The following is a 26,107-nucleotide window of genomic DNA, read 5'->3' as shown; positions in this document are numbered from 1 at the left end:
TCAGAACTTTGTTTTGAGATTATGAGGGGATTTTGGTAAGATTCTGCTCAGTTTCTTAAGAAAAAGCGATGGTAAAACACAACAAAAGATGTCTGGGCATGTGCCGAGCCTTCCCATTGATCTGTATTGTAAAGTACAGAGCATTTTCCGAGTGGAAAACACCAGAAAAATGGATGGGTCACTTGGTGGTTTTAGAAACCTAAAGAGTAGTGCTGAGCGGACCCGGACTGTAAACGTCTGGATCAGCGCGGTTTCAGCGCTATCTCCAGGCCGGACCCGGACGCGGGATTCCAGCTGCACGATCCGGAATCGGCAATTAATAAAAATGAAAAAACAATAAATAAATGAGCGTTTCAAACTTACCGAGACTCGGTGTCATGGCGGCACACTGCTTCCGGGTCGCGCTTTCACTTCCTGTGCTGTGCACGCAGTCACACAGCTTTACGTGCTTTCCCCGCCCACCGGCCATCCTCTCAGCTGTGATTGGTTCCTGGCTGACGCAGCCCCAGCCTATGACAGCTCTGCCGTGCAGTCATCGCTTATCGCGGCTTAGTAATAGGCTTCACTCAGAGCGGGCAGCCGTGCTCTATGGCTGCTCGCTCTGACATGTAGCAGAGCTGGATGTGTCTTCGCTGGATCTCGTGTGGATTATGCCGGAGCTGCAGGGTGTTGGGGTAATAAAGTGGTGAAGGAGGAGGCTGCGTGTGTAATTTATTCCAAATAAAGAATTTCTCTGTGTCTTGATTATTTACTGTAATTTACAGGTTTGTGATGCGGGTGTCTCACAGACGCCCATGCGATCACAAACCTAGGGTTTAGTAGCAGCCGTGCGCTGTTATTAACCCCTGCTATTACCTTGATTGCCAGCGCACCAGGGCAATCAAGATGAGCCAATATCGCCCCGGAATGGTCACATCTAATAGATGCAGCAATACCGGGCGGCTGCGGGCTGAGAATATACCAGTCCCCAGCCAGCGTTATCATGGCTGGGGATGAAAATTGGGGGGAAAGTACGTCATTTTGTTTTCTAATTATTTATTCAAATTAAAAAAAAACAAAAAAAAACGCATGCGGTTTATCTAAAGGGTGCTTTACATGAGACGATCTATCGTCACGGTTTTTGTGACGCACATCCGGCATCGCTTGCGACGTCGGGCTGTGTGACACCTCCGAGCAACGCAGTATCGCTCACAAATCGTGAGTCGTGTACTCATCGCTCGGTTTCATAATCTCGTTTAATTAAAATGGCGCCGGTTGCTCATCGTTCCCAGGGTAGCGCCCCGCCGCTTCGTGTGACACCCCGGGAACGATGAACAGCAGCTTACCTCCGTCCCGGGGCACCCGCCGGCTATGCGGAAGGAAGGAGGTGGGTGGGATGTTTTTGTCCCGCTCATCTCCGCCCCTCCGCTTCTATTGGCTGGTGGCTGTGTGACGTCGCTGTGACACCGAACGTCACTCCCACTTCAAGAAGTGGACGTTCGTCGCCCACAGCGAGGTCGTCCAGAAGGTAAGTACGTGTGACGGGGATTAAACGTGTTTGTGCGCCACGGGCAGCGATTTGCCCATGACGCAAAAACAACGGGGGCGAGTACGATCGATTGTGAAATCGCACAATCGGTCGTCCCGTGTAAAGCAGGCTTTAGGCAGCAGTCACACTTGCAAGGGACTCCCACAAGTCTGACATCGCAGCACAGCCGACACATCTGACAGGAGCGCGCATATGTTTCTAGGTACATGCACGCTCATGTTCAGACAGTGGCAGGCTGTGCCATGTGATGTCATGTCAGACCCGCACGAGTCTGACATTGCATCACCCGCACACACTTCTGACAGGAGCGTGCATATGTTTCTAGGTACATGCATGTGTGACGCCCTGGACTAGCCAGGTAGTCACATACATACCAACATACACCCCCCCCACCCTAGGCAGTTACACCAGCCAACCAAAAATCCTTGTTGCCTCCCTTCAGGGTCTGATGTCCACACCAGGTGGAGTGGAGCCAGGCGGTTGGCCCCACCCACCGAGGAGTTCACAGGCCTGGAGGCGGGAAAAGCAGTGGCAGTTGAGAGTTCAGTTCAGGAGTGGAGAGTGTGAGGAGAAAACACTGCAAGTGTCTGGGTCGGAGCCCAGGCACTGACAGCAAGGTTGGCAGACGGTGGTGGCCGTCTGCAGGAGTTGGTGGAACTCCGCAGAACCGTAAGGACCGGGGTCGGGCGTCGGCCCGCCGGTACCGGACCGGGGAACGGAGTGAAGCTAAGCACACAGGCAGGGCCATCGGACCCCGACCAGGCTTGGAGCCGCTGTCAATAGTCAAATCCGAATGTGACAGGAACCCCAGGGGTTTCCCAACAACCAAGTCCCGATTGAAGGCAACAGTCCACCCAGAGAGGATATACAGCCACCGCCACAGGCTAGAGATCCAAGGGCCAGCACCTGCGGGCAAAACGGGCTCATACGGCATCTATCCGCCGGGGAGCGGACTACCGGTGGGCAACCATAGGAGTCAAGAACATTTTCCAAGGTGCAGGGAAAGACAGCCACCATCAGCCGTCCGGGGAGAGCACAACAACAACACTGCATCCGGCTGCGGGACCCATCCATCCGTCCGTTTTTGGTTTACCAACGACTCTGTCAGTGTCAGTGATTGTCTGAGTGAGTACACCAGTGCCGTCCGGCACCGCGCCGCGCAGTCCCTGCACCCCAGCCTCCTGGCCTCACCGTTACACCACCGGGCCCCGGGATCACCAACCCCCTACCCACGAAGGGGACAACATCCTAGGTGCACCCTACCATCTCTCCCGGGATCCCCGTTACCAGCAGCGGTGGTGCCATGATCACCACGTCCCGTGGGTGGCGTCACGAACAATCTCCTTAAACATACCACCTCTTTTTACTCACGGGTGAGGAGCGCTGCTGGAGTCCCCGGGTCCGGTCCACCGCTCGAGCCACCGAGCAGCAGCAGCAGAAGCCCCGGACCCGAGAGTGGCGAGCGCGTCCCCTCCACCCGCGACACATGCTCATGTTCAGACCGTGGCAGACTGTGCCGTGTGATGTCATGTCAGACCTGCACGAGTCTGACATATCATCACCCGCACACACTTCTGAGGGCTCTTGTACACTTGCGTACCGCTTCCGATGCGATAGCATCGGAAGCGATATGCAAATGACCCTCTGCTGCGGGTGTCAGCCGAGGGTCATGCGACTGTGATGCGATCTTGCAATCGCATCACAGGAGTGGAGAAGATAGGGGGAGCACTTTCTCCCCATCTCCTCCGCTGTCTGTCTCCGCGTGCACCGCTGCGATCCCATCGCGTGACACACGGCTCACGCTGGCAGTACAGCAGAGCCGAGTGTCATGCGAGTGCCCCTGCTACTGCGGGGGGTGGGCAGGCACTGAGGAGGGGATGGGCTGGAGCTGCGGAGGAGAGAATTTCACAGCCCAGCCTGTCATAGCCTCTGCTCAGTCAGTGTCTACACTCAGAGCTGGCAGCCGTGATTTACGGCTGCTAGCTGTGACATGTAGCACAGCCGGATGTGTCTTCGTGAGACATGTGGATTACGCCGGAGCTGCAGGGTGTTGGGTAATGAACGAGGGGGCGTTTGTACTTTATTCTAAATAAAGGATTTTTCTCTGTGTGTTTATTTACATTCATTTACAGGTTTGTGATGCGGGTATCTCACAGACGCCCGTGCGATCACAAACCTATTACCCCGACTGGCACCGCATCACGCTTCGGGAAGAGCTGGTAATGTACCGGGATTGCCACATCTAATAGATGCGGCAATACCGAGCGGCTGCGGGCTGAAATACCAGCCCCCAGCCGGCATTACCATGGCTGGGGATGAAAATTAGGGGGGACCACACGTCGGGTTTTTTAATTATTTATTTAAATAAAAAAAAATTAAAAAAAAAAAGCTGGAGTCACACTTCCGACGGATACACTGCTTTCCCCGCCCACCGGCCTTCCTGCCGCCTGTGATTGGTTGCAGTCAGCTGCCACGCTGCCATTCAGGGTGGGGGCGTGTCTAACTGCAACCAATGACACGCGCCAGTGGGCGGGCAAAACAATGAATATTGAATTGTCGGCTCCGGAAGAGAAAAACGTGACCCGGAAGAAGTGTGCCGCCATGTCAGTGAGTATACCACGCGCGCTCCTACCCCCCATCCCCTCCACAAACGTTTTTAATCTTTGGATTCCGGTCCCCATTGACTTATATAGGCACTGGATTCCGGAACGGATCAGACTTATTTTTAAGTCTGTCAGTGATCCGCCGGCCCCGGTTTTTCGGGCATTCGATCAGCTCTACTCACCACCCATTTTCCCAGGGCACAGTGACACATAGGATCCGGGGAAAGGATTGTTGTCAGGCCCCACGGCGAGGATCCGTGCCACCTGCATACAGGACGGGACGCTTTACAAGAACACCGGGGTCCCCAAAGTGCTTCAAGTAACGGGGATCCACAAGTAAGCGCAGAGGAGAAAGGTCTCACACTCCACAGACACCGGTGATTGCTTCTGATTTACCGTACAGGCACCACAGGACTGATCAGAGGTAGTCAGAGGCCAAATCTATATATATAATTGCCTTATTCTGTCTGTCTGTCTGTCTGTCTGTCTTGCTCCAAAATTGTGTCCTTACCGCGACAAGCGTCTCATTGGCCGCTCGCCTCGCCTCGGCTCCGCCCCCCCGCACGGATTGGCCGCTCGCTTCGGCTCCGCCCCCCGCACGAATTGGCCGCTCGCGCAGGCTCCGCCCCCCACACGGATTGGCCTCTCGCCCCGGCCCCCTGCACGCATTGGCAACTCGGCCACGCCCCGCCCCCCTCATGCATTGCACGCTCGCTCTGGCCCCGCCCCCCGCACGCATTCTCCGAACCGACAGGAGCCCCGACTCCCAGGTGAGTGCTGTACCCCCGGGAGCCCACATCAGCGTACGCCGCCAACCCAGCTGACACATACCCTCGCATTGCTGGGGTTGCCGGCGTACGCTGGTGTAAGCTCCAGTGCGAGCGGGGGGCGGGGTACGATGGTAACCATGGTGCACATCGAGTAATATTGTGTAGCATGGTTACCAACGTACACTGGCTCCCAGGTGAGCGCATTAAGGTCCTGCAGCGGCGGAACACACACACACGCACACACATAAGAACAGACACACACACACACACACACAATCAGATCACACTCACTCTCACACACACCTCACACACACATCAGATCGCATCCACACACCCACAGCATCCGGCGATATCGCTTGCTTCTCGGCGGCGATACTGTGCTGCAGTGACCTTCCAGGACCTGCCGGAGGATCACATGGCCGGAAGCATGTGGTATCTCCGGATGTTGTGAGTGTGAGCGCGTATGTGCGATATCGTCAATGTGTGTGTGCGTGTATGCGATCGGGTGTGTGCGTGTATGCGATCGGGTGTGTGCGTGTATGCGATCGGGTGTGTGCGTGTATGCGATCAGGTGTGTGCGTGTCGGCAGAAGAGAGAGGAGCATTGTGTGCAGCACAGCTGCTAGGACCGCACACCGGAGGGCACAGGCAGAAGTGGGTGTGAGTGTATGCGATCAGATGTGTGCGTGTATGTTCTGTCCCCGCTTAAAGGCGATGGAAGGTGCGTAGTTGTGAGAGGTTGTGAGAGTCTTACCTTCATTTTTACTATAGGACCAGACAGGACCAGAGCACTCCAGAGTGAAACATGCACATGCTGAGATGAAACAATGGTGGTTTATTTTCTCCAAAGGTTAGGACATGCAGAGTGCAGTAATCCAAGTACTTGGCATTGAAATTCTCCAGCGATGCTTGCCTCTGAAGCTACTACGTGGTCAGAAGACTTTGCTCCTAGTAGCTCCAATATGGGATGTTGCTCTCACAAAACTCTGGCTAGAATGAACAAGCCAGGAAGTGATGCAAGAGGGTCATCAGACACTCCCATGGGCTGGGCAAAAGAAACAGAGGAGCCGAAAGGTCTGACCAGTAGATGGCAGCAGAGACAAGCATGAAAAACATTAAATAACAGTTTTAACTAAGACAAATAGAAACAGCACACTCCCCGTCTGAAATTCACTTTGGGGATTTCACTATTGAGTCCATAATACAACCTGAAAGGAAAGGCATGTTAAATGCAAAAACAAGCTCAATTGAGTCCAAAACAAGAACGATGGCTCAAAGTTCAGGTCCGGTAGCGTTCATCCTGTAGGGACGCTCTCTATGGGCAAAAGCAGAACAAGTTCGTGGATTGGCCTTGCAAAGGTCTTCGTCTCACCTTTCCTGATGACCTTTAGCTCCACCTTCCGAACATTGCCGTCCTGACTAGGCAGTATTCTAGTAATTAGTCCCATAGGCCAGTCAGTCCTTTCTGTGGTCTGATCTTTCATGAGGACTAGGTCTCCTTCCTTGAGGTTCGGCTTGGGATGTCGCCACTTCTTTCTTCCTTGAAGAATGGTGAGGTATTCCTTCCTCCATCGGTTCCAGAAGTAGTCAGCCAAGTATTGAACCCGTTTCCAGTGTTTTTGATAAGTGTTCGCGTGGGTGAACTCTCCGCTGGGCATTACCGCGTTGTCAGTTTTTTGGGTAATAAGAATAGTAGGAGTCAATATGGTTGGTGTTTCTGGATCCATGGTCACCGGCACAAGGGGTCTTGAATTGATAATGGCTGAGACTTCAGCTAAAAGAGTGACTAGAGTCTCATGTGTGAGTCTTGAGGAATTGACGTCCATTAGCATGGAGTTCAAGATGTTGCGTGAAATCCCGATCATCCTCTCCCAGGAGCCTCCCATGTGAGAACTGTGAGGGGGATTGAAGATCCAGGTGCAACCTTTCTCTGCCAGCTGATCTTGGATGGGTTTGGTGTCGATGTTCAGTTCTCTACATGCACCGACGAAGTTGCTTCCACGGTCAGACCTCAGCTGTTTCACTGGTCCTCTGATGGCAAGGAACCTTCTCAAGACGTTGATTAGGCTGGAGGTATCCATGGACTCTAACACCTCAATGTGAACAGCTCGAACACTCATGCAGGTGAATAACACAGCCCACCGCTTGCTGTTTGCTTGGCCTCCGCGAGTTCTGCGTGTGGACACCATCCATGGTCCGAAAACGTCTAGGCCCACGTAGGTGAAAGGTGGCTCTGTAGAAAGTCTGTCTGTAGGCAAGTCAGCCATTTGCTGGTACAGTTGTTTTCCTCTCGCTTTACGACAGTGCACACAATCGTGTAGTATTTGTGCTACACGTCTCTTCATTCCAATAATCCAGAGGCCTGCAGACCGTAAAGCACCTTCTGTAATTTGCCTGCCTTGGTGTTCAGTCTTTTCATGGTGGTGTCGGATCAGCAAGACTGTAACATGGTGTTTGCTGGGAATGATGAGAGGATTTTGTTCTGCAACTCCAAGATGAGCCTGATTTAAACGACCACCAACTCTCAGTAAGCCGAAACTGTCGATGACTGGGTTTAAATTGGCGAGAGGACTTCTTAATGAAATCTGCTGTTTGTTGTATAAACACTTCCATTCTATGGCGAATTCACTCTGTTGGAGGTGGCGTATTATGAGGGACTCGCTATGGGAGATGTCCTCAGCAGAAAGGGCTTTGTGGCAGACATGCCAGCGATGACAGTCTTTGTTTTTAAGGTCAGTACGACAGCATCTGGCGATATGCACTAACCTAGCGACAGTCCTGACGAGCCTCATCCAGCTGGAGAAACGTTCAAAACGTTGGCAACCGAGGTTGGAAGTTTTTTCTGCACTGGTGGCCAGGGTATTGACTTCAGCTCGGACATCTGGATCGTTGTCTGGAACTAGGATGCTGAAGGCTTCCTGGACACCTTCTTCTGACTGTCTCAGCAGGAACTCTGGACCTGTAAGCCAAGAAGAGTTAGCAACAGAACTTATAGACGTAGGTCTAGTTGCGTGATCTGCTGGATTCAGTTCAGCTGGTACATGTTCTGCTAGGTTGTTGCTGACTTTCATGTCCATAAAGGCGACGCTGTGTTCTCTCATTTCAGGCTTGCTGTTCATAGAACGCTGAAGAGAGTTAAATCTGGTCTGAGCTTGAGCTCGGTTGTTTGGGAGTCTTACCCTGGTAGATCGGAAGGGTAATGGAGAGACCCAATGGTTGGTTTTGTCTTTAGAAAACTCACAGTCCATTATTCCAATGAATTCTCTGTCCTCTACTGACAAGGCTACTTTATCGTCGTCCTTGGTTGTGTGAAAGACTGATCTTCCCAAGTTGTCGATATGCAGAGAAGAAGCGATGTCAGGTAGCTGTATTGTGTCTGGAGACTTCTCTTTCACTCCATAGTGATGAGGACATGGCTTTAAGCAGGTTGTGCGCCCATCTCCATGCACATAAGTCTTGAAGGAATCAATTTCTGATCGATCAACGCACACATTTCCTATGACTACCCATCCCAAGTCCAGTCTCTGGGCGTATGGTGCATAGTCAGGCCCATTACACTGCTGTCGCACCTTGTGTACCCTTAGATTGTCTCTGCCGAGCAGGAGTAGAATCTCTGCATTATTGTCCAGAGGTGGGATAACACTAGCGAGGTGTCTTAGGTGTGGTTGATGAAATGCAGCTTCTGGGGTAGGAATTCCATTCCTGTGGCTGGGTATTTGGTCACATTCAACGAGCGTTGGTAGAGGTATTTCAGTCTTCCCATTGATAGGAGAAGCAATGAATCCCTGGGCTCTTCTGCCGCTAGTCTCTATGCGACCCGAGCAGGTGTTCAAGGTGTAGGGTTCCGATGGTCCATTAATTCCGAAGGCTTCAAAGAATTTGGTTCCTGCTAGGGACCGGTTGCTTTGGTCGTCTATGATGGCATACACCTTCATTGCCTTTTCTGGATGTCCCTCGGGATAAACCTTGATGAGGCATATTCGGGCACAACATTTCTGTGTTTGGCCCTCTCCACATACCTCTGAGCATGAGCAGGGGACAGCTGTGGTGGTGTCAGTCTGATTCTTAGGCTCCCCGCCATGACTTGGAGTGGGAGTGGTGGTGACTGCAGCTGGTGTGTCTCTAGCTAGCTGGGTTGGGTGCATGGCTGAAACGTGTTTTTCACTATGACACTCCTCACACTTGACGATGGATTTACAGTCCTTGGCCATGTGCTCAAGTGATGCGCAGCATTTGAAACAAATCCCAAGCTCTGTGAGGACTTTCTTGCGCTCCTGTAGGGTTTTGGATCTAAACCCTCTGCACTTGTTCAGTGAATGCGGTTTTTTATGGATGGGACATTCTTGATTGAAAGACTTATCTCGTGATGAGATGGTGTTCTGTTTATCTGTGCGTGCTGCAGGTGATGGTAGCTCAGTCTTCCTGACACTCACAGTGTTCTTAATGTCTCTGCGTGTGTGTATGGCACCTTCATACCTTGATGATGATGTTGCGGCTGCCGAAGTGTTGAACTCTAGGAAGTCGAGGCTGGGGTCGTTCCTCATCTGGGCCTGCTCATCCATGAACTTGCAGAACTGAATAAATGGGGGAAAGGTGACGTCATGCATTCTTTTGTACCTTGAGACTGACGTTGCCCATTTCTCCTGCAGACTGTATGGCAGCTTCACCACGATTGGGTTCACTCCATGGGCTGTATCCAGGTAGCACAACCCAGACAGACGAGGATCTCTTTTGGCGAGCTCCAGCTCCATGAGCAGATCACTTAGGTCTTGAAGCTTGTGGACTTCTTTAAGGTTGATCTTTGGGATGTCCTGCAGTCTCTTGAATAGGGCTTTCTCTATTGCATCTGCGCTGCCAAACGTGCGTTCCAGTCTCTGCCATGCAGCAGCGAGACCTGCTTCTGCTTGTCCCACAAAGACGGTTCTGAGGCTCTTGATACGGTTTGTAGAGCCTGGGCCCAACCACTTGATCAGAAGGTTGAGCTCCTGTTCTGCAGTGAAGTTGAGATTGGCGATGGCTGCCTTGAAAGTTGCTTTCCAGGCCCTGTAGCTCTCTGCACGATCATCAAATTTCGTGAGACTAGTGTTGATTAGCTCTCTGCTCACCATGAACCTGGCAAACTCAGACATATCTGATTTCTCACCACTTGTTGCCACGACGACTCGTAATGCCCCTGGGGTGTATGGGCTGCCTGGCGTGAATGGATGAGATGTTCCCGAGTAAAATGACGTTGCTGCAGGGTTGAGCTGTGGTTTAGCCTCTGTAGATTCTGATGACCGCTGCTTGAGCTGTGGAAGTGGGTCAGGAAACACTTGGTTGCCATCTTGCCGTGGTGACTGTGTTTGAGAGGGCACCTCTTGGTGACTGTTATTAATTTGCTCGGGTGCTTTAGGTGGCACTGGCACTGGTAGAGGTAAGTTGGAGGTTTCGGTGTTGTCGGCTTGGACGGTACTGCAAACTGGGGTTTGTGCGATCAACTGGATTGTCTGCTTCCAGTGGTGGCGAGTCAGCTGGATCAGGACCTTGGATCAATGCTTGCTCAAGTAGTCTCACTTTAGCTAGCGCAACTTCCTCTTCCATCTGTGACCGAAGAATCTTTATCCGAGCCTCCGCTTCTGCCCTTGTGGCTTCTGATTTAGCAGCTTCTGCTTTTGCAAGGGCTTCTGCTTCTGTCCTTTTGGCTTCTGCTTCTGCCCTTTTGGCTTCTTCCTCTACTTCTCTTTCTGTGAAGGAACGTCTCACCTTGGATTCCTCTGCTCTTATGCGGGCCTCTAGTATCCTGTCGCTCAGGGCTGAGCTTCTTGAGGATGATGACCCGGATGACCGAGAGGAACGTCTAGATGAGGTTGATCAGTGTGATCTGGTTTCTTGCTGGTGAGAGATACGGTGTTCGGCCTTGTCTATGGCATCTTGCACCTTGGCATCTCTTTCCTTGTCTACCTCTTCTGCCTTGCTCAGGTCTGAAAGAGCTTCATCAATTTTAGAGTCTTTTAGAAAGGTAATGTACCTTGTTCACAGTCTCTTGTATCTTTCATGAGCTGTGTTCAGCCGTTCCAGAGCGGCTTGTAAGCATGCGGCATCACCTGATGAGGATTCAAGTCTTGACATGTAATAGGTGACTCGTTCCCACTGTTCTTCCAGGTGTTCACATAGCTCATCTTTCATAGTGTGATAGTTTTCAGTGACTTTTATCGTGGGTTTGGAAGAGCGCTTCGGTCGGACAACTTGGTCTGCTGAAAGTGTGGGCTCTGCCTCCTGGGCTTCATAATGGACAGTATCAGGTTGTATTTGCTCTGTTTCAGCAGTGGGGGGCTGTCCAAGGTCTTTTTCAGCCATTTTGATTTAAGGTGTACTGTCTCTTTAAGAAACTTGACTTTTGAATAGGGGTCCAAAAATCGTTGTGCAGCTCTGCAAGGACTCCCTGATGAGATTCCCAAGGTGTCTTTAGCAAAACTTGGGGTTCGCAGTCCAGCAATGTGCAGTAATGAGGTATAATGTACTGCAAGTCTATAGAAGGAGTATAGCAAGAGAGAAACAGCAGTTGCATAAACTGTCCCTTTACAATGCAAGCAGAGGTGACACAGGACGTGGCAGATGGGAGAGATTCCCCTTAGGCTTGTCCAGGCATGCACTGTGCAGGCAGACTAGTGCACAAGGCTTGTTGCTAGGCAGATTACATGGGAAGTTACAGGGCTCTTAGGGATCTGTAGCCGGGGTATTGAGCTCTTAAGCAGTCTTCTGACTGTTCTGTCCCCACTTAAAGGCGATGGAAGGTGCGTAGTTGTGAGAGGTTGTGAGAGTCTTGCCTTCGTTTTTCCTATAGGTAGGGCAGACAGGACCAGAGCACTCCAGAGTGAAACATGCACATGCTGAGATGAAACAATGGTGGTTTATTTTCTCCAAAGGTTAGGACATGCAGAGTGCAGTAATCCAAGTACTTGGCATTGTAATTCTCCAGCGATGCTTGCCTCTGAAGCTACTACGTGGTCAGAAGACTTTGCTCCTAGTAGCTCCAATAAGGGGTGTTGCTCTCACAAAACTCTGGCTGGAATGAACAAGCCAGGAAGTGATGCAAGAGGGTCATCAGACACTCCCATGGGCTGGGCAAAAGAAACAGAGGAGCCGAAAGGTCTGACCAGTAGATGGCAGCAGAGACAAGCATGAAAAATATTAAATAACAGTTTTAACTAAGACAAATAGAAACAGCACAGTGTATACTGTCTGATGTGTGACTGTGGAGCACGATGGGGGGTGCACAGCATGGGGGATGGAGCACGATGGGGAGTGCGCAGCATGGGGGATGGAGCACGATGGGGAGTGCGCAGCATGGGGGATGGAGCACGATGGGGAGTGCGCAGCATTGGGGATGGAGGACGATGGGGAGTGCGCAGCATGGGGGATGGAGCACGATGGGGAGTGCGCAGCATCGGGGATGGAGCACGATGGGGAGTGCGCAGCATGGGGGATGGAGCACGATGGGGAGTGCGCAGCATGGGGGATGGAACACGATGGGGAGTGCGCAGCATGGGGGATGGAGCACGATGGGGAGTGCGCAGCATGGGGGATGGAGCACGATGGGGAGTGCGCAGCATGGAAGATGGAGCACGATGGGGAGTGCGCAGCATGGGGGATGGAGCACGATGGGGAGTGCGCAGCATGGGGGATGGAGCACGATGGGGAGTGCGCAGCATGGGGGATGGAGCACGATGGGGAGTGCGCAGCATGGGGGATGGAGCACGATGGGGAGTGCGCAGCATGGGGGATGGAGCACGATGGGGAGTGCGCAGCATGGGGGATGGAGCACGTGTGGGAGTGCGCAGCATGGGGGATGGAGCACGATGGGGGGTGCGCAGCATGGGGGATGGAGCACGATGGGGGGTGCGCAGCATGGGGGATGGAGCACGATGGGGGGTGCGCAGCATGGGGGATGGAGCACGATGGGGGGTGCGCAGCATGGGGGATGGAGCACGATGGGGGGTGCGCAGCATGGGGGATGGAGCACGATGGGGGGTGCACACCTCCCCTCAAAACACACACACACACGCGCACTGCACAACACACCACACACACACTGGGAACCACAAACACTGCCCTACACAGACACCCACACACACAGACAACGCCGCACACACACAACACCCAACACACAAACACCGCGGCACACCCAAATATACGCACATACCACGCAACATACACACATTGCACAAAACATACCTCCCCCAAAACACACACACACCCCACACCCACACAAACCGCGCAACACACACACACAACACTACAGACACACAGCGCTCCACAAACAACGCTACACACACAACGCAACACACAAACAACACCGCTCTCACCCCCCGCCACACCCAGACAACACCCAGAACATGTATAGCGCCCTACACAAACACTTGGTAACTACACACAACAACATCTATATATATAACAAAAATCATACATTAACTACACAATACGTAAATTCTAGAATACCCGATGCGTAGAATCGGGCCACCTTCTAGTAAATATATATATCCAGTGACTTACCGGGGACAGTACTTTTTTCCTCTCACTGGAGCAGCCATCTTTCTTCTCTTCATTACCTAGTCCAGTCCTTCATGATGACTTCCAGCCATGCCTTGTCTTTCCAGAGTTTGCCGTCCTGGTGTCTTCGGCTCTGCGCCTTTCAGCAGATCACCGCTCTCCTGAAAAACACAAATGTTACATATATAAGCGACTTGAATAAAACATGCCGCCCACTGTATGCAAATATACGCCACACTGTGCCCATGAATATATAATTCACCACAGTGCACCTTCCGCTCCACTGAGAATATAAATGAGTTACCAGCATTGTGCCCGCGTTATACATATATATTCATGGACCACTGATACAAATGACTATAGCAGCGCTGCTGCAGGAATCCGTCCTTGATCACCGCCTGGTGCCAGATCTATGACACCGGCGGGAGGATGAGAATCTGCTACTGACAGAAGAGACATGAAAAGAAAAATGGCCCCTTATGTGTTAGGGACTGTCAGGGGGTCCTTCTCAGTTGCTCCACTTGTTCACCCCTCTTACCTCCACCCCGTTTTCCATTGGTTGTTTCTACAAGATGTTTGAATGTATAAAAAATAAAAACACAAAAAACATTTTTTTCTTCTATTAAAACTTGTTTTAATTTAAAGAAAAAAAATAAACAAACCAAAAAAAACTAAACTAAACATGACTGAGAGCAGCAACCCAGAATATACAACTATCACCTGATTTATCTGGCACATTAACAGCATCAAAAATAATAATAATAATAATAATAATAATGAATCCATGAATAAGACTTAACAGCATTTTCTCCTGTCGAAACGCGTTAGGTGATTTAACCTGTTCTCTGCTGGATGCCATCTGTAATGTACTTTTAATGTGAGCAATAAAGGTGAATATTATTTTATCCTTGCCTGGGATCCGCTGGATATTTTTTCTATTTTTTTGATAATAATTAAAGCCATATTTCTAATTTTGTTAATGTTGCCTCCTACATAACGGAAGGTGTTAACTACACTGCATGATAAACGCTGGAAAGAAAAAAACATACAATTCCATTGGTTTTGCCATTAAATGGTGAAAAGAAATAAAAAAACAACTGAAGAATTGCTGCATTTAGTAAATCTCATGCAGAAGAAAAATGGAATAAAAAAATCATAAAAATGTTGTCTGTACCCAAAATAGTATCAATAAAATCTACATTTCTTCCTGGAAAAGCCGAGATCTCATATCACTTTGTCAAAGGATAAATAAAAAATGGTCTAAGACTCTTAGAATAAAGCGACACAAACTCAAATGATCTTTTTTTAACCTTTTCCTGAAATGCAGCATAGTTGTGTGGCAGATGTGGGCAATGTGTGGGGGAGAAGGGCTCAGGAGGGGCGGTCATTCCATACAGGGCGGTGACTGCCAGTTATGCACATACCAACACACACACACCCCCCACCCTAGGCAGTTACACCAGCCAACCAAAAACCCTTGTTGCCTCACTCCAGGGTCTGATGTCCACACCAGGTGGGGCGGAGCCAGGCGGTTGGCCCCACCCACCGAGGAGTTCACAGGCCTGGAGGCGGGAAAAGTGTCAGTTGAGTTTTGGAGGTGAAAGTGTGAGGAGAAAACACTTGAAGTGTCTGGGTTGGAGCCCAGGCACTGACAGCAAGGTTGGCAGACAGTGGTGGCCGTCTGCAGGAGTTGATGGAACTCCGCAGAGCCGTAAGGACCGGGGTCGGGCGACAGCCCGCCGGTACCGGACCGGGGAACGGAGTGAAGCTAAGCACACAGGCAGGGCTATCGGACCCCGACCAGGCTTGGAGCCGCCGTCAATAGTCAAATCCGAATGTGACAGGAACCCCTGGGGTTCCCTAACAACCAAGTCCCGATTGAAGGCAACCGTCCACCCAGAGAGGATATACAGCCACCGCCACAGGCTAGAGATCCAAGGGCCAGCGCCTGCGGGAAAAACGGGCTCCTACGGCACCTATACGCCGGGGAGCGGACTACCGGTGGGCAACCACAGGAGTCAAGAACTTTCTAACAGGTGCAGGGAAAGACAGCCACCATTAGCCGTCCGGGGAGAGCAGAACAACAACACTGCAGCCGGCTGCGGGACCCGTCCATCCAGCCGTTTGGTTTACCAGAGATTCTGTTATTGACTATCTGAGTGAGTACACCAGAGCCATCCGGCACCGCGCTGCCCCTGCACCCTGCACCCCAGCCATCCAGCCTCCCCATTACACCACCGGGCACCGGGATCACCAAACCCCTACCCACGGAGGGGACAACATCTCAGCTGCACCCTACCATCTCTCCCGGGATCCCCGTTACCAGCAGCAGTGGTGCCATCATCACCACGTCCCGTGGGTGGCGTCACGAACAATCTCACTAAACATACCACCCCTTTTCACTCACGGGTGAGGAGCGCTGCTCGAGTCCCCAGGTCCGGTCTACCACTCGAGCCACCGAGCAGCAGCAGCAGAAGCCCCGGACCCGAGCGTGGCGAGCACGTCCCCTCCGCCCGTGACACAAGCTCTGATCACTGCTGATTAACCATGTAAATACTGCAGTTAATCTCTCATAGCAACATATAGGTGGGCCACACACAGTCCTCCACACAGAATAATGGGCCCCACATAATCTCCCTTAAAGAATAATGGGCCCAAGAAGGTCCTCCATACAAAATAATGGGTCCCACAGGGTCCTAACATACCGAATAATGAGTAACGCATAATCATCCATAAAGAATAATGAGTCCCACATAGTCATTTATACAGAATAATGGGCCCCACATAATCCTCCATACAGAATAATGGGCTCCTGGCATTGGGGGTGTTTATTATGGTCCACACTGTTCGGGCCCCCCTCCTCGGAGATGCCGCTGTGTTACCATGGTAGCAGGGTCTTGGCCTAATAAGTGATTGGTAATTTCTTTATATAATGCTATAAATTCTACAAGTTTCTCTTAAGGCTCAAAAATATATATGATATAATATATCCCCTCTAGGACCGCACTGCCCCCTGTATGTATGTATATATATATATATATATATATATACCCTCATCTACACTGTATACAGCGGCCGGGGCTCGTCCTCCACCACCGGCCTCCGCTGGGGCGCCACACGCAGCGCAGTCTCCTGGCTGCACGCACTCTGCCTCCTGTCACCCGCTGACCTCGCTCAGATCGCCTCTAGCTCCGCCCCTCAGCCGCTTTACCGTCCTCAGGAATATGGAGACGTCCGCACTGATTGAAATTCTGGTTGCAAGGGCGGAGCTTGCCCCTGTTGAACACCACATTGGTTGTCATGGAGATTGCAAGGCATGAGCGGAGTCTTTAGGAGATGGGCGGGGCTATATTGGTGATGGGTGGGGTTAGAGCAGGAAGTGTCTCCGTGCAGTGTGCGCTGCTCCGGACATTCCGCCATAGAGCCAGTGGTGTAACTGCAGTCTTATGGGCCCCGATGCAAAGTTTGAGCCTGGGCCCCCCATCTTGGGCCACTTCTTGGCAAATATGTCCCCCATCCTGGTAAATATGTCCACATCATGGCCCCATCCTGGTGTATGACCCCATCATGGCTATATCCTGGTATATATGGTCCCATCCTGGTATATGTCGCCATCGTTGTGTATAACTCCGATCATGAATATAGCCTGGTATATATGGCCCCACCCTGGTATATATGTCCCCATCATGGCGCCATCCTGGTGTAAGACCCGGATCATGGATATAGCCTGGTATATATGGCCCCACCCTGGTATATATGTCCCCATCATGGCGCCATCCTGGTGTAAGACCCGGATCATGGATATAGCCTGGTATATATGGCCCCACCCTGGTATATATGTCCCCATCATTGCCCATCCTGGTATATATGTCCCCATCATTGCCCATCTTGGTATATATGGCCCCATCATGGTATATATATCCTCCCATCCTGGTATATAGCACTCCATCCTGGTATATAGCACTCCATCCTGGTATATAGCCCTCCATTGTGTTATATAGCCCCCCATCCTGGTATATAGTCACCTATCCTGGTATATAGCCCCCATCATGCTATATAGCCCACTCATCCTGGTATATAGCCCCCCACCGCGCCGCTCACAGTAAAAAAAATAAAAAATAAACGATTGTAGTATGTGTTCACTTTCATAATGTGGCATATGAAATTTTGTATAGCTAGATAGGATGGATGTTGTCAGGGCCAGGCGGTCGGGCAGACCCAGGAGGTGGATCCACTGGGCCAAACTCTAAGATGGTGGTAAGGAGTCCGGTAGCTGAAGCACTATGGGCAGCAGAACAGTCCGTGCAAGTGAGTGTAACGGAGAAGTCCCTGGGACCACGGAGTCACAGATGGTAGTCCGGGTGACGTAGCTCAGGTTCGGAAGCCGAGATGATGTCAGGCGGGGTCCGGAACCTTTGGAGCGAGATGACGGGTCACCGCAGGGATCCGAGATGGTACGGACTGTCAGATGGCAGATGGACAGCGTGCGGGGTTCGGGATTCAGCAGGACCGGATGGCGAGGCAGGATCAGCTCTAGAAGAGAGATACGTGAGTATGGCAAGAAGACACAAGGAGACCTGACTCCTAGCTTGGAAAACACGAAGATCAGGCCCCGCCCCCTTGGACATTAAACCCCTTTATACCCTGTACCTGTTAGAGTCATTTCCTGTTAATGGACGCTGGCCCTTTAAGAAAGGGTCAGTGACCGCGCGCGCGCCCTAATGCGCGTGCGCGCGGCCCGGGTGCCAGAAGCCAGGGCAGGATGCTGAGAGGAGGACGCAGGAGAGCCGGCCCGGGACTGGGAAGCCGTCGGGCGCCGGGAGCGGAGACCAGGGGGCCTGGGAAGTACGGGCACCGAAGGCTGGAGAGCGGGGAGCGTGGCAGGTGAGCCGGGGAGCGGGGCAGAGGACCCGGGGAACGGAGCATGGGACCCGGGGAGCGGAGCCGAGGACCCGGGGAGCGTGACAGATGTATACAATCATATGAAAAAGTTTGGGCACCCCTATTAATGTTAACCTTTTTTCTTTAGAACAATTTGGGTTTTTGCAACAGCTATTTCAGTTTCATATATCTAATAAATGATGGACTCAGTAATATTTCTGGATTGAAATGAGGTTTATTGTACTAACAGAAAATGTGCAACCCGCATTTAAACATAATTTGACAGGTGCAAAAGTATGGGCACCTTTATCAATTTTTTGATTTGAACACTCCTAACTACTTTTTACTGACTTACTAAAGCACTAAATTGGTTTTGTAACCTCATTGAGCTTTGAACTTCATAGGCAGGTGTATCCAATCATGAGAAAAGGTATTTAAGGTGGCCACTTGCAAGTTGTTCTCCTATTTGAATCTCCTATGAAGAGTAGCATCATGGGCTCCTCAAATGATCTGAAAACAAAGATTATTCAACATAGTTGTTCAGGGGAAGGATACAAAAAGTTGTCTCAGAGATTTAAACTGTCAGTTTCCACTGTGAGGAACATAGTAAGGAAATGGAAGAACACAGGTACAGTTCTTGTTAAGCCCAGAAGTGGCAGGTCAAGAAAAATATCAGAAAGGCAGAGAAGAAGAATGGTGAGAACAGTCAAGGACAATCCACAGACCACCTCCAAAGACCTACAGCATCATCTTGTTGCAGATGGTGTCACTATGCATCGGTTAATAATACAGCGCACTTTGCACAAGGAGACGCTGTATGGGAGAGTGATGCGAAAGAAGCCGTTTCTGCAAGCACGCCACAAACAGAGTCGCCTGAGGTATGCAAAAGCACATTTGGACAAGCCAGTTACATTTTGGAAGAAGGTCCTGTGGACTGATGAAACAAAGATTGAGTTGTTTGGTCATACAAAAAGGCGTTATGCATGGAGGCAAGAAAACACGGCATTCCAAGAAAAGCACTTGCTACCCACAGTAAACTTTGGTGGAGGTTCCATCATGCTTTGGGGCTGTGTGGCCAATGCCGGCACCGGGAATTTTGTTAAAGTTGAGGGTCGCATGGATTCAACTCAGTATCAGCAGATTCTTGACAATAATGTGTAAGAATCAGTGACGAAGTTGAAGTTACGCAGGGGATGGATATTTCAGCAAGACAATGATCCAAAACACCACTCCAAATCTACTCAGGCATTCATGCAGAGGAACAATTACAATGTTCTGGAATGGCCATCTCAGTCCCCAGACCTGAATATCATTGAACATCTGTGGGATGATTTGAAGCGTGCTGTCCATGCTCGGCGACCATCAAACTTAACTGAACTGGAATAGTTTTGTAAACAGGAATGGTCAAAAATACCTTCATCCAGGATCCAGGAACTCATTAAAAGCTACAGGAAGCGACTAGAGGCTGTTATTTTTGCAAAAGGAGGATCTACAAAATATTAATGTCACTTTTATGTTGAGGTGCCCATACTTTTGCACCTGTCAAATTTTGTTTAAATGCAGATTGCATATTTTCTGTTAGTACAATAAACCTCATTTCAATCCAGAAATATTACTCAGTCCATCAGTTATTAGATATATGAAACTGAAATAGCTGTTGCAAAAATCCAAATTGTTATAAAGAAAAAAGGTTAACATTAATAGGGTGCCCAAACTTTTTCATGACTGTAGATAGAGAGATGTACAGACAGGCAGATAGAATGGATTGATAGATAGGATGTACAGACAGACAGTATACACAGACAGTTTACATAGACAGACAGACAGTACAAAAACAGACATTCTACACAAAGACATTATACAGACAGACAGTATATACAGACAGACAGACAGTATATACAGACAGTATACACAGACAGTATATACAGACAGTATACACAGACAGTATACACAGAAAGACAGAGCTACATATTGCACACTACACAGCAGGGCCGGCTCCAGGTTTTTGTGGGCCCTGGGCGAAAGAGTCTCAGTGGGCCCCATCCACACACAGACATGCACAGATACATACACATACAGGCACACGTACACATACTTATTTAAAGAGAAATTCACATAAACAGACATAAATCTAGACACAGTCATATACACTGCCATACATAGATACACATCATACATACACACACACACACACACACACACACACACACACACACACACACATTATTTTTATATATTTATCCTGTATATATATTTCTAATATTGGGAAGCCGGCAACAGCCTCATTCACCTCCCGGCTTGTCTAACAGACATGGCCGCACATAGGGCACACTAACACTGCAGTATATACATCACAAGAGAGGCTGGGGACAAACACAATACTGGGGGGAATACATATTACTGAGGAAAGGGGTATACAGCTCTAGAGGAGGGCAGTGACTGAGGTGGGGGGGACAGCTGTGAGGTGGGGGGTTGACATTCAGCTCTGGGTGTATACAGCTCTGGGGTGGGGGGGGACATACAGCACCTGGGTGGAGGGGACATACAACTCTGGGGGTATAGTAGTATGCAGCGCCCATATTGTGTTATGAAGCCCCCATTGTCCTCCATATAGTATTATGTAGCCCCCATATGCACTATGCAGCCCCCATATAGCACAATGCAGACTCAGATAGCATTAGGCACCTTCATGTAGTATACAGCACACATATAGCACAATGCAGACCCAGATAGCAATAGGCACCCTCATGTAGTACACAGCCCCTAAATACCACAGTGCAGAGCCAGATAGCATTAGGCACCCTCATGTAGTACACAGCACCTATATAACACAGTGCAGAGCCAGATAGCATTAGGTATCCTCATGTAGTACACAGACCTATATAGTACAGTGCAGACCCAGACAGCACAGTGTAGAGCCAGATAGCATTAGGCACCCTCATGTAGCATACAGCTTGTATATAGCATAGCCTGTATATAGCACAGTGCAGAGCCAGATAGCAGTAGGCACCCTCATGTAGCATACAGCTTGTATATAGCATAGCCTGTATATAGCACAGTGCAGAGCCAGATAGCAGTAGGCACCCTCATGTAGCATACAGCTTGTATATAGCATAGCCTGTATATAGCACAGTGCAGAGCCAGATAGCAGTAGGCACCCTCATGTAGAATACAGTGATTAATACTCAGTGGCGTAACTAGAGTTTGATGGGCCCTGGTGCAAAATTTGGACCGGGGCCCCCCTCCACGTACACCGACACTTAGGGTGCGGGATAATGACACTGACACTCGGGGTACAGGATAATGATGCTGACACTTGGCTCTTACCCTCAGCACCCAGGTTTCCCATGATCTGAAATCCCTCTATCAGTACCCAGCTTTCCCATGTTCTGATATCCATCTTTCCCTCAGCACCCAGCTTTCCCATAACAGAGTAAAGCTGGGTGCTGAGAGATGTATAGCAGAGCATGGGAAAGCTGGGTGCTGAGAGATGTATAGCAGAGCATGGGAAAGCTGGGTGCTGAGAGATGTATAGCAGAGCATGGGAAAGCTGGGTGCTGAGAGATGTATAGCAGAGCATGGGAAAGCTGGGTGCTGAGAGAAGATGTATAGAAGAGCATGGGAAAGCTGGGTGCTGAGAGAAGATGTATAGCAGAGCATGGGAAAGCTGGGTGCTGAGAGAAGATGTATAGCAGAGCATGGGAAAGCTGGGTGCTGAGGGAAAGAGCCTTTTTCCCTCAGCACAAAACATTCCCATCCCATACTTGTATCTTTGTCCTCCTTATATATAGATCTCCAAATACTATAATGGCCCCCACATAGCCTTCCGTATAATATAAAGGGTCCCACATAACCCGTCATATATTATAATGCACCCCCATAGTTCTCCATGTATTATAATTCACCCCATAGTACTCCATATATTATACTGCACCACAGTCCTCCATGTTTTATAACGCACACCCATGTGTGTCCATGTGTAAGGTAGCCTCCATATTTCTCCATTTATTATAATGTAGCCCCCATAGTGCTATATGTATTATAATGTAGCGCCATAAATCATCATATTGTATTATGCAGCCCATACTCCTCCATGTATAATGCACCCCTAGTCCATGTATAAGGTGTCCTTCATGTTTATTATGCAGTCCCATAGACCTCCATGTATCATGCAGCCAGGCCCCTCCAGGTCTCCATGTGTCATGCAGCCAGCAAAATAAAAAACAAGTACCTCTCTTCTCCTTCCGACCCCTGCGACTGCGGTAGTTACGCCCCTGCCCCCATATGTCACACACCCTGCACCCCCATATCACACACTACACCCCCATATCTCACACACCCTGCTTCCCATACAGCCTGCACCCCCATATCACACACACTACACCCCCATATCTCTCACACCCTGCTTCCCATACAGCCTGCACCCCCCATATCACACACACACTGCTCCCCATACAGCCTGCACCCCCCATATCCCACACACACACACTGCTTCCCATACAGCCTGCACCCCCCAGATCTCACACACTACACCCCCATATGTCACATACCCTGCTTCCCAGGGCTGTGGAGTCGGAGTCGGAGTCGTGGAGTCGGAGTCGGAGTCGGAGCTCATTTTGGTGGAGTCGGAGTCGGAGTCGGTATAAAATGCACCGACTCCGACTCCTAAAATATATAATAAATTGGGGACAGGAATGCAATGCAGAATGTGCTGAATATTTTACTAAATAATAACATTTAGTATAATGCTTATATTTAAGTGAAAAATTTATTGTAGTACAATGTGAACATCAGACATTTAATTGTTTTTATGATACAATAATCAAGATATTGTCACGCTCCCCGGGTCCTCACCCCCGTTCCCCGGCTCACCTGCCACGCTCTCCGCTCCCCACTCACCGGATTCCGTCCGTCCCAGGGCTCCGGGCCCCCGATCCCGGCGCCCGACAGCTTCCCTGGACCTGGCCGGCTCCCCTGCGTCCTCCTCGCAGCCTCCTTCCCTGGCTTCTGGCACCCGGGCGGCGCGCATGCGCATTAGGGCGCGCGCGCGGTCACTGACCCTTTCTTAAAGGGCCAGCGTCCATTAACAGGAAATGAGGTTGCACAGGTACAGGGTATATAGGGGGTCATTGTCCAAGGGGGCGGGGCCTGATCTTCGTGTTCCCTGAGCTAGGAGTCAGGTCTCTTGGTGTTTATGTGCCTGTACTCACCTATCTGTCTTTGTAGAGCCGTACCTGCCTCGCCATCCAGTCTGCCGTGTCCTGATCCCCGCACGCTGTCCGTCTGCCATCTGACAGTCCGTACCATCCCGGATCCCTGCGGTGACCCGTCATCTTGCTCCAGAGGTTCCGGACCCCGCCTGATATCACCTCGGCCTCCGAACCTGAGCTACGTCACCAAGACCACCTTCTGTGACTCCGTGGTCCCTGGGACTCCTCCGCTGCCTTCACTTGCACGGACTGTTCTGCTGCCCATCAGTGCTTCAGCTGCCGGACTCCCTACCACCATCTCAGAGAGTTCGGTCCAGTGGATCCACCTCCTGGGTCTGCCCGACCGCCCGGCCGTGACAGTAAGATCAGGCCATGGATCCCGCTGCAGCACTATCGGTCCTGCAAGAGGAACTCCAGCGTCAGCATGAAGTCCAGACCCGCATGCTGCAATTCATGACCTCCGTGGACACCCGCCTGTACACATTACAAGCATCAATGACGCCTGCGGCACCCAGGTCCCCCGCCAGGCAAGCCATGGCCCCCGCACCAGTGGCAACCTCGTCAGATGCTTCCCGACTCCGTTTGGCGTCACCTCCTCGTTATGCTGGAGATCCCAAGACCTGCAGGGGCTTCATAAATCAATGTTCCCTTCATTTCCCGCAGCTGCCACATCTGTTCGCCTCCGACCAAGCCAAGGTCGCCTTTATAATGTCCCACCTAGAGGGCGAGGCGCTGGCGTGGATGAACCCCTTGTGGGAGAAGGAGGACCCCATGACCAAGGATCTTCAACAGTTCCTGCAGGCATTCCGCAGCACCTTTGACGAGCCGGGACGCGCTTCTGCCTCTGCTTCATCACTCCTCCGCCTACGTCAAGGAACACTGACGGTGGGCCAATACGCCATCCGTTTTCGCACTTTGGCTTCTGAACTCGGGTGGAATAATGAGGCCCTAACAGCCGCCTTCTGGGAGGGACTCTCGAGTCGCATCAAGGATGAGTTGGCGGGTCGGGACGTGCCCTCCACCCTAGATGCCCTGATTGCCCTAGCAACTCGTGTGGACATACGTTTTCAGGAGCGCTCCAAAGAGCTATCTCGTGAGAGACGCCCGTTACGGCATTCATCTCCTCCTCAGAAGCCCTCCGTACCTCAGTCATCAACAGCTGGGAGTCCCGTCCACGAGCCCATGCAGATTGACCGAGTGCGTCAGTCTGCACAACGTAGAGCAGAGCGGCTTGCCAAGGGTCTCTGCTTTTACTGCGGTGAGGGCACACACCTCCTCCGTTCCTGTCCGGAAAGGCCGGGAAACTCCAAAGCCTAGGGTTGGTAGGAGAGGCCACCCTAGGTGCTGGGACTCTCTCTGATCCGGTCACATGGACCGTGCAAGTGACAACGGGAGAGACGCGGTTCACGGCTGAGGCCTATCTTGATTCCGGGGCAGCAGGCAATTTCATCCAGCAAGCCACCGTGGACAAATACCAGGTGCCTGTTATCCCACTCAACAAGCCCCTGGTGATTGCCTCTGTGGATGGGAGACCCCTTTCTGACACCATCTCCTGGACCACCAGGCCGGTTGAACTGCGTATCGGTGCTCTTCACACCGAGAACATCGCCTTCTACGTCCTTCCGCACATGTCCCATCAGATCCTGCTGGGTCTTCCATGGTTACGGACTCACGAACCATCAGTCAGCTGGGGCACTGGCGAAATCACCCGCTGGGGTGCTTCGTGTCATGAGAGATGCCTAAAATCCACACAACCCATCCGACGACCTCCGGTTCCTGAGAACCTACCGGGGCTGCCCTCGGCTTATTGGTCCTTTGCTGATGTCTTTGATAAAAAAGAATCCGAGGTACTGCCGCCACATCGCCCCTACGATTGTGCCATCGACCTGCTCCCTGGAACAACGCCACCACGAGGACGGATATATCCTTTATCTCCAGCCGAAACAAGGGCTATGTCTACTTACATCTCAGAGAGCCTGGCTAGGGGATTCATTCGGAGATCCTCCTCTCCTGCTGGAGCAGGTTTCTTCTTTGTCAAGAAAAAAGAGGGCGATTTACGTCCCTGCATCGACTACCGGGGTCTGAATCAGATCACTGTTAAGAACAAGTACCCTCTGCCGCTCATCCCCGAATTGTTTGACCGGCTTAGAGGAGCTCGTCTGTTCACCAAGCTGGATCTTCGGGGTGCTTACAATCTGGTGCGCATCCGCTCTGGTGACGAATGGAAGACCGCGTTTAATACGCGCGATGGACATTATGAGTACTGCGTGATGCCCTTCGGCCTGTGTAACGCTCCTGCCGTCTTCCAAGAACTGGTGAACGACGTGTTCCGAGACCTCCTCTACACCTGTGTGGTAGTATATCTAGATGACATCCTTGTCTTCTCTCCGGACCTCCCAACCCACAGAGAGCACGTACAGCTGGTTCTACGAAGACTGAGAGAGAACCGTCTGTACGCAAAGTATGAGAAGTGTGTCTTTGAGCAGTCTTCTCTCCCCTTTCTGGGGTACATCATCTCTGAGACTGGACTGCAGATGGATCCCAAGAAGGTCTCCGCCATTCTCAACTGGCCTCCCCCTTCTGGACT

General features: G+C 51.0%; 1 protein-coding gene across 2 annotated transcripts in view; it reads right to left on the bottom strand.

The window, feature by feature from the left end:
* Positions 1 to 5,715: 5,715 nt before the first annotated feature.
* LOC142260629 (uncharacterized) overlaps positions 5,716 to 26,107 on the bottom strand; it is a 220,650-nt gene continuing 200,258 nt past the window's right edge. Inside the window, exons 1-3 of one of the 2 annotated variants that reach the window (XM_075332023.1) lie at positions 13,734 to 13,861; positions 13,433 to 13,590; positions 5,716 to 11,717 (exon numbers count right to left, since the gene is read on the bottom strand). In XM_075332023.1, the coding sequence (XP_075188138.1) occupies positions 6,196 to 10,029 (3,834 nt within the window). In that variant the 5' untranslated portion in view covers positions 10,030 to 11,717; positions 13,433 to 13,590; positions 13,734 to 13,861 and the 3' untranslated portion in view covers positions 5,716 to 6,195. Of the gene's footprint in view, positions 11,718 to 13,432; positions 13,591 to 13,733; positions 13,862 to 26,107 lie in introns of those variants that run through there. The other variant, XM_075332022.1, reaches the window with a different exon arrangement.

Source organism: Anomaloglossus baeobatrachus, unplaced genomic scaffold, assembly GCF_048569485.1.
Source record: "Anomaloglossus baeobatrachus isolate aAnoBae1 unplaced genomic scaffold, aAnoBae1.hap1 Scaffold_143, whole genome shotgun sequence".
NCBI lineage: Eukaryota > Metazoa > Chordata > Amphibia > Anura > Aromobatidae > Anomaloglossus > Anomaloglossus baeobatrachus.
This window is presented reverse-complemented; position numbering and strand designations above follow the sequence as displayed.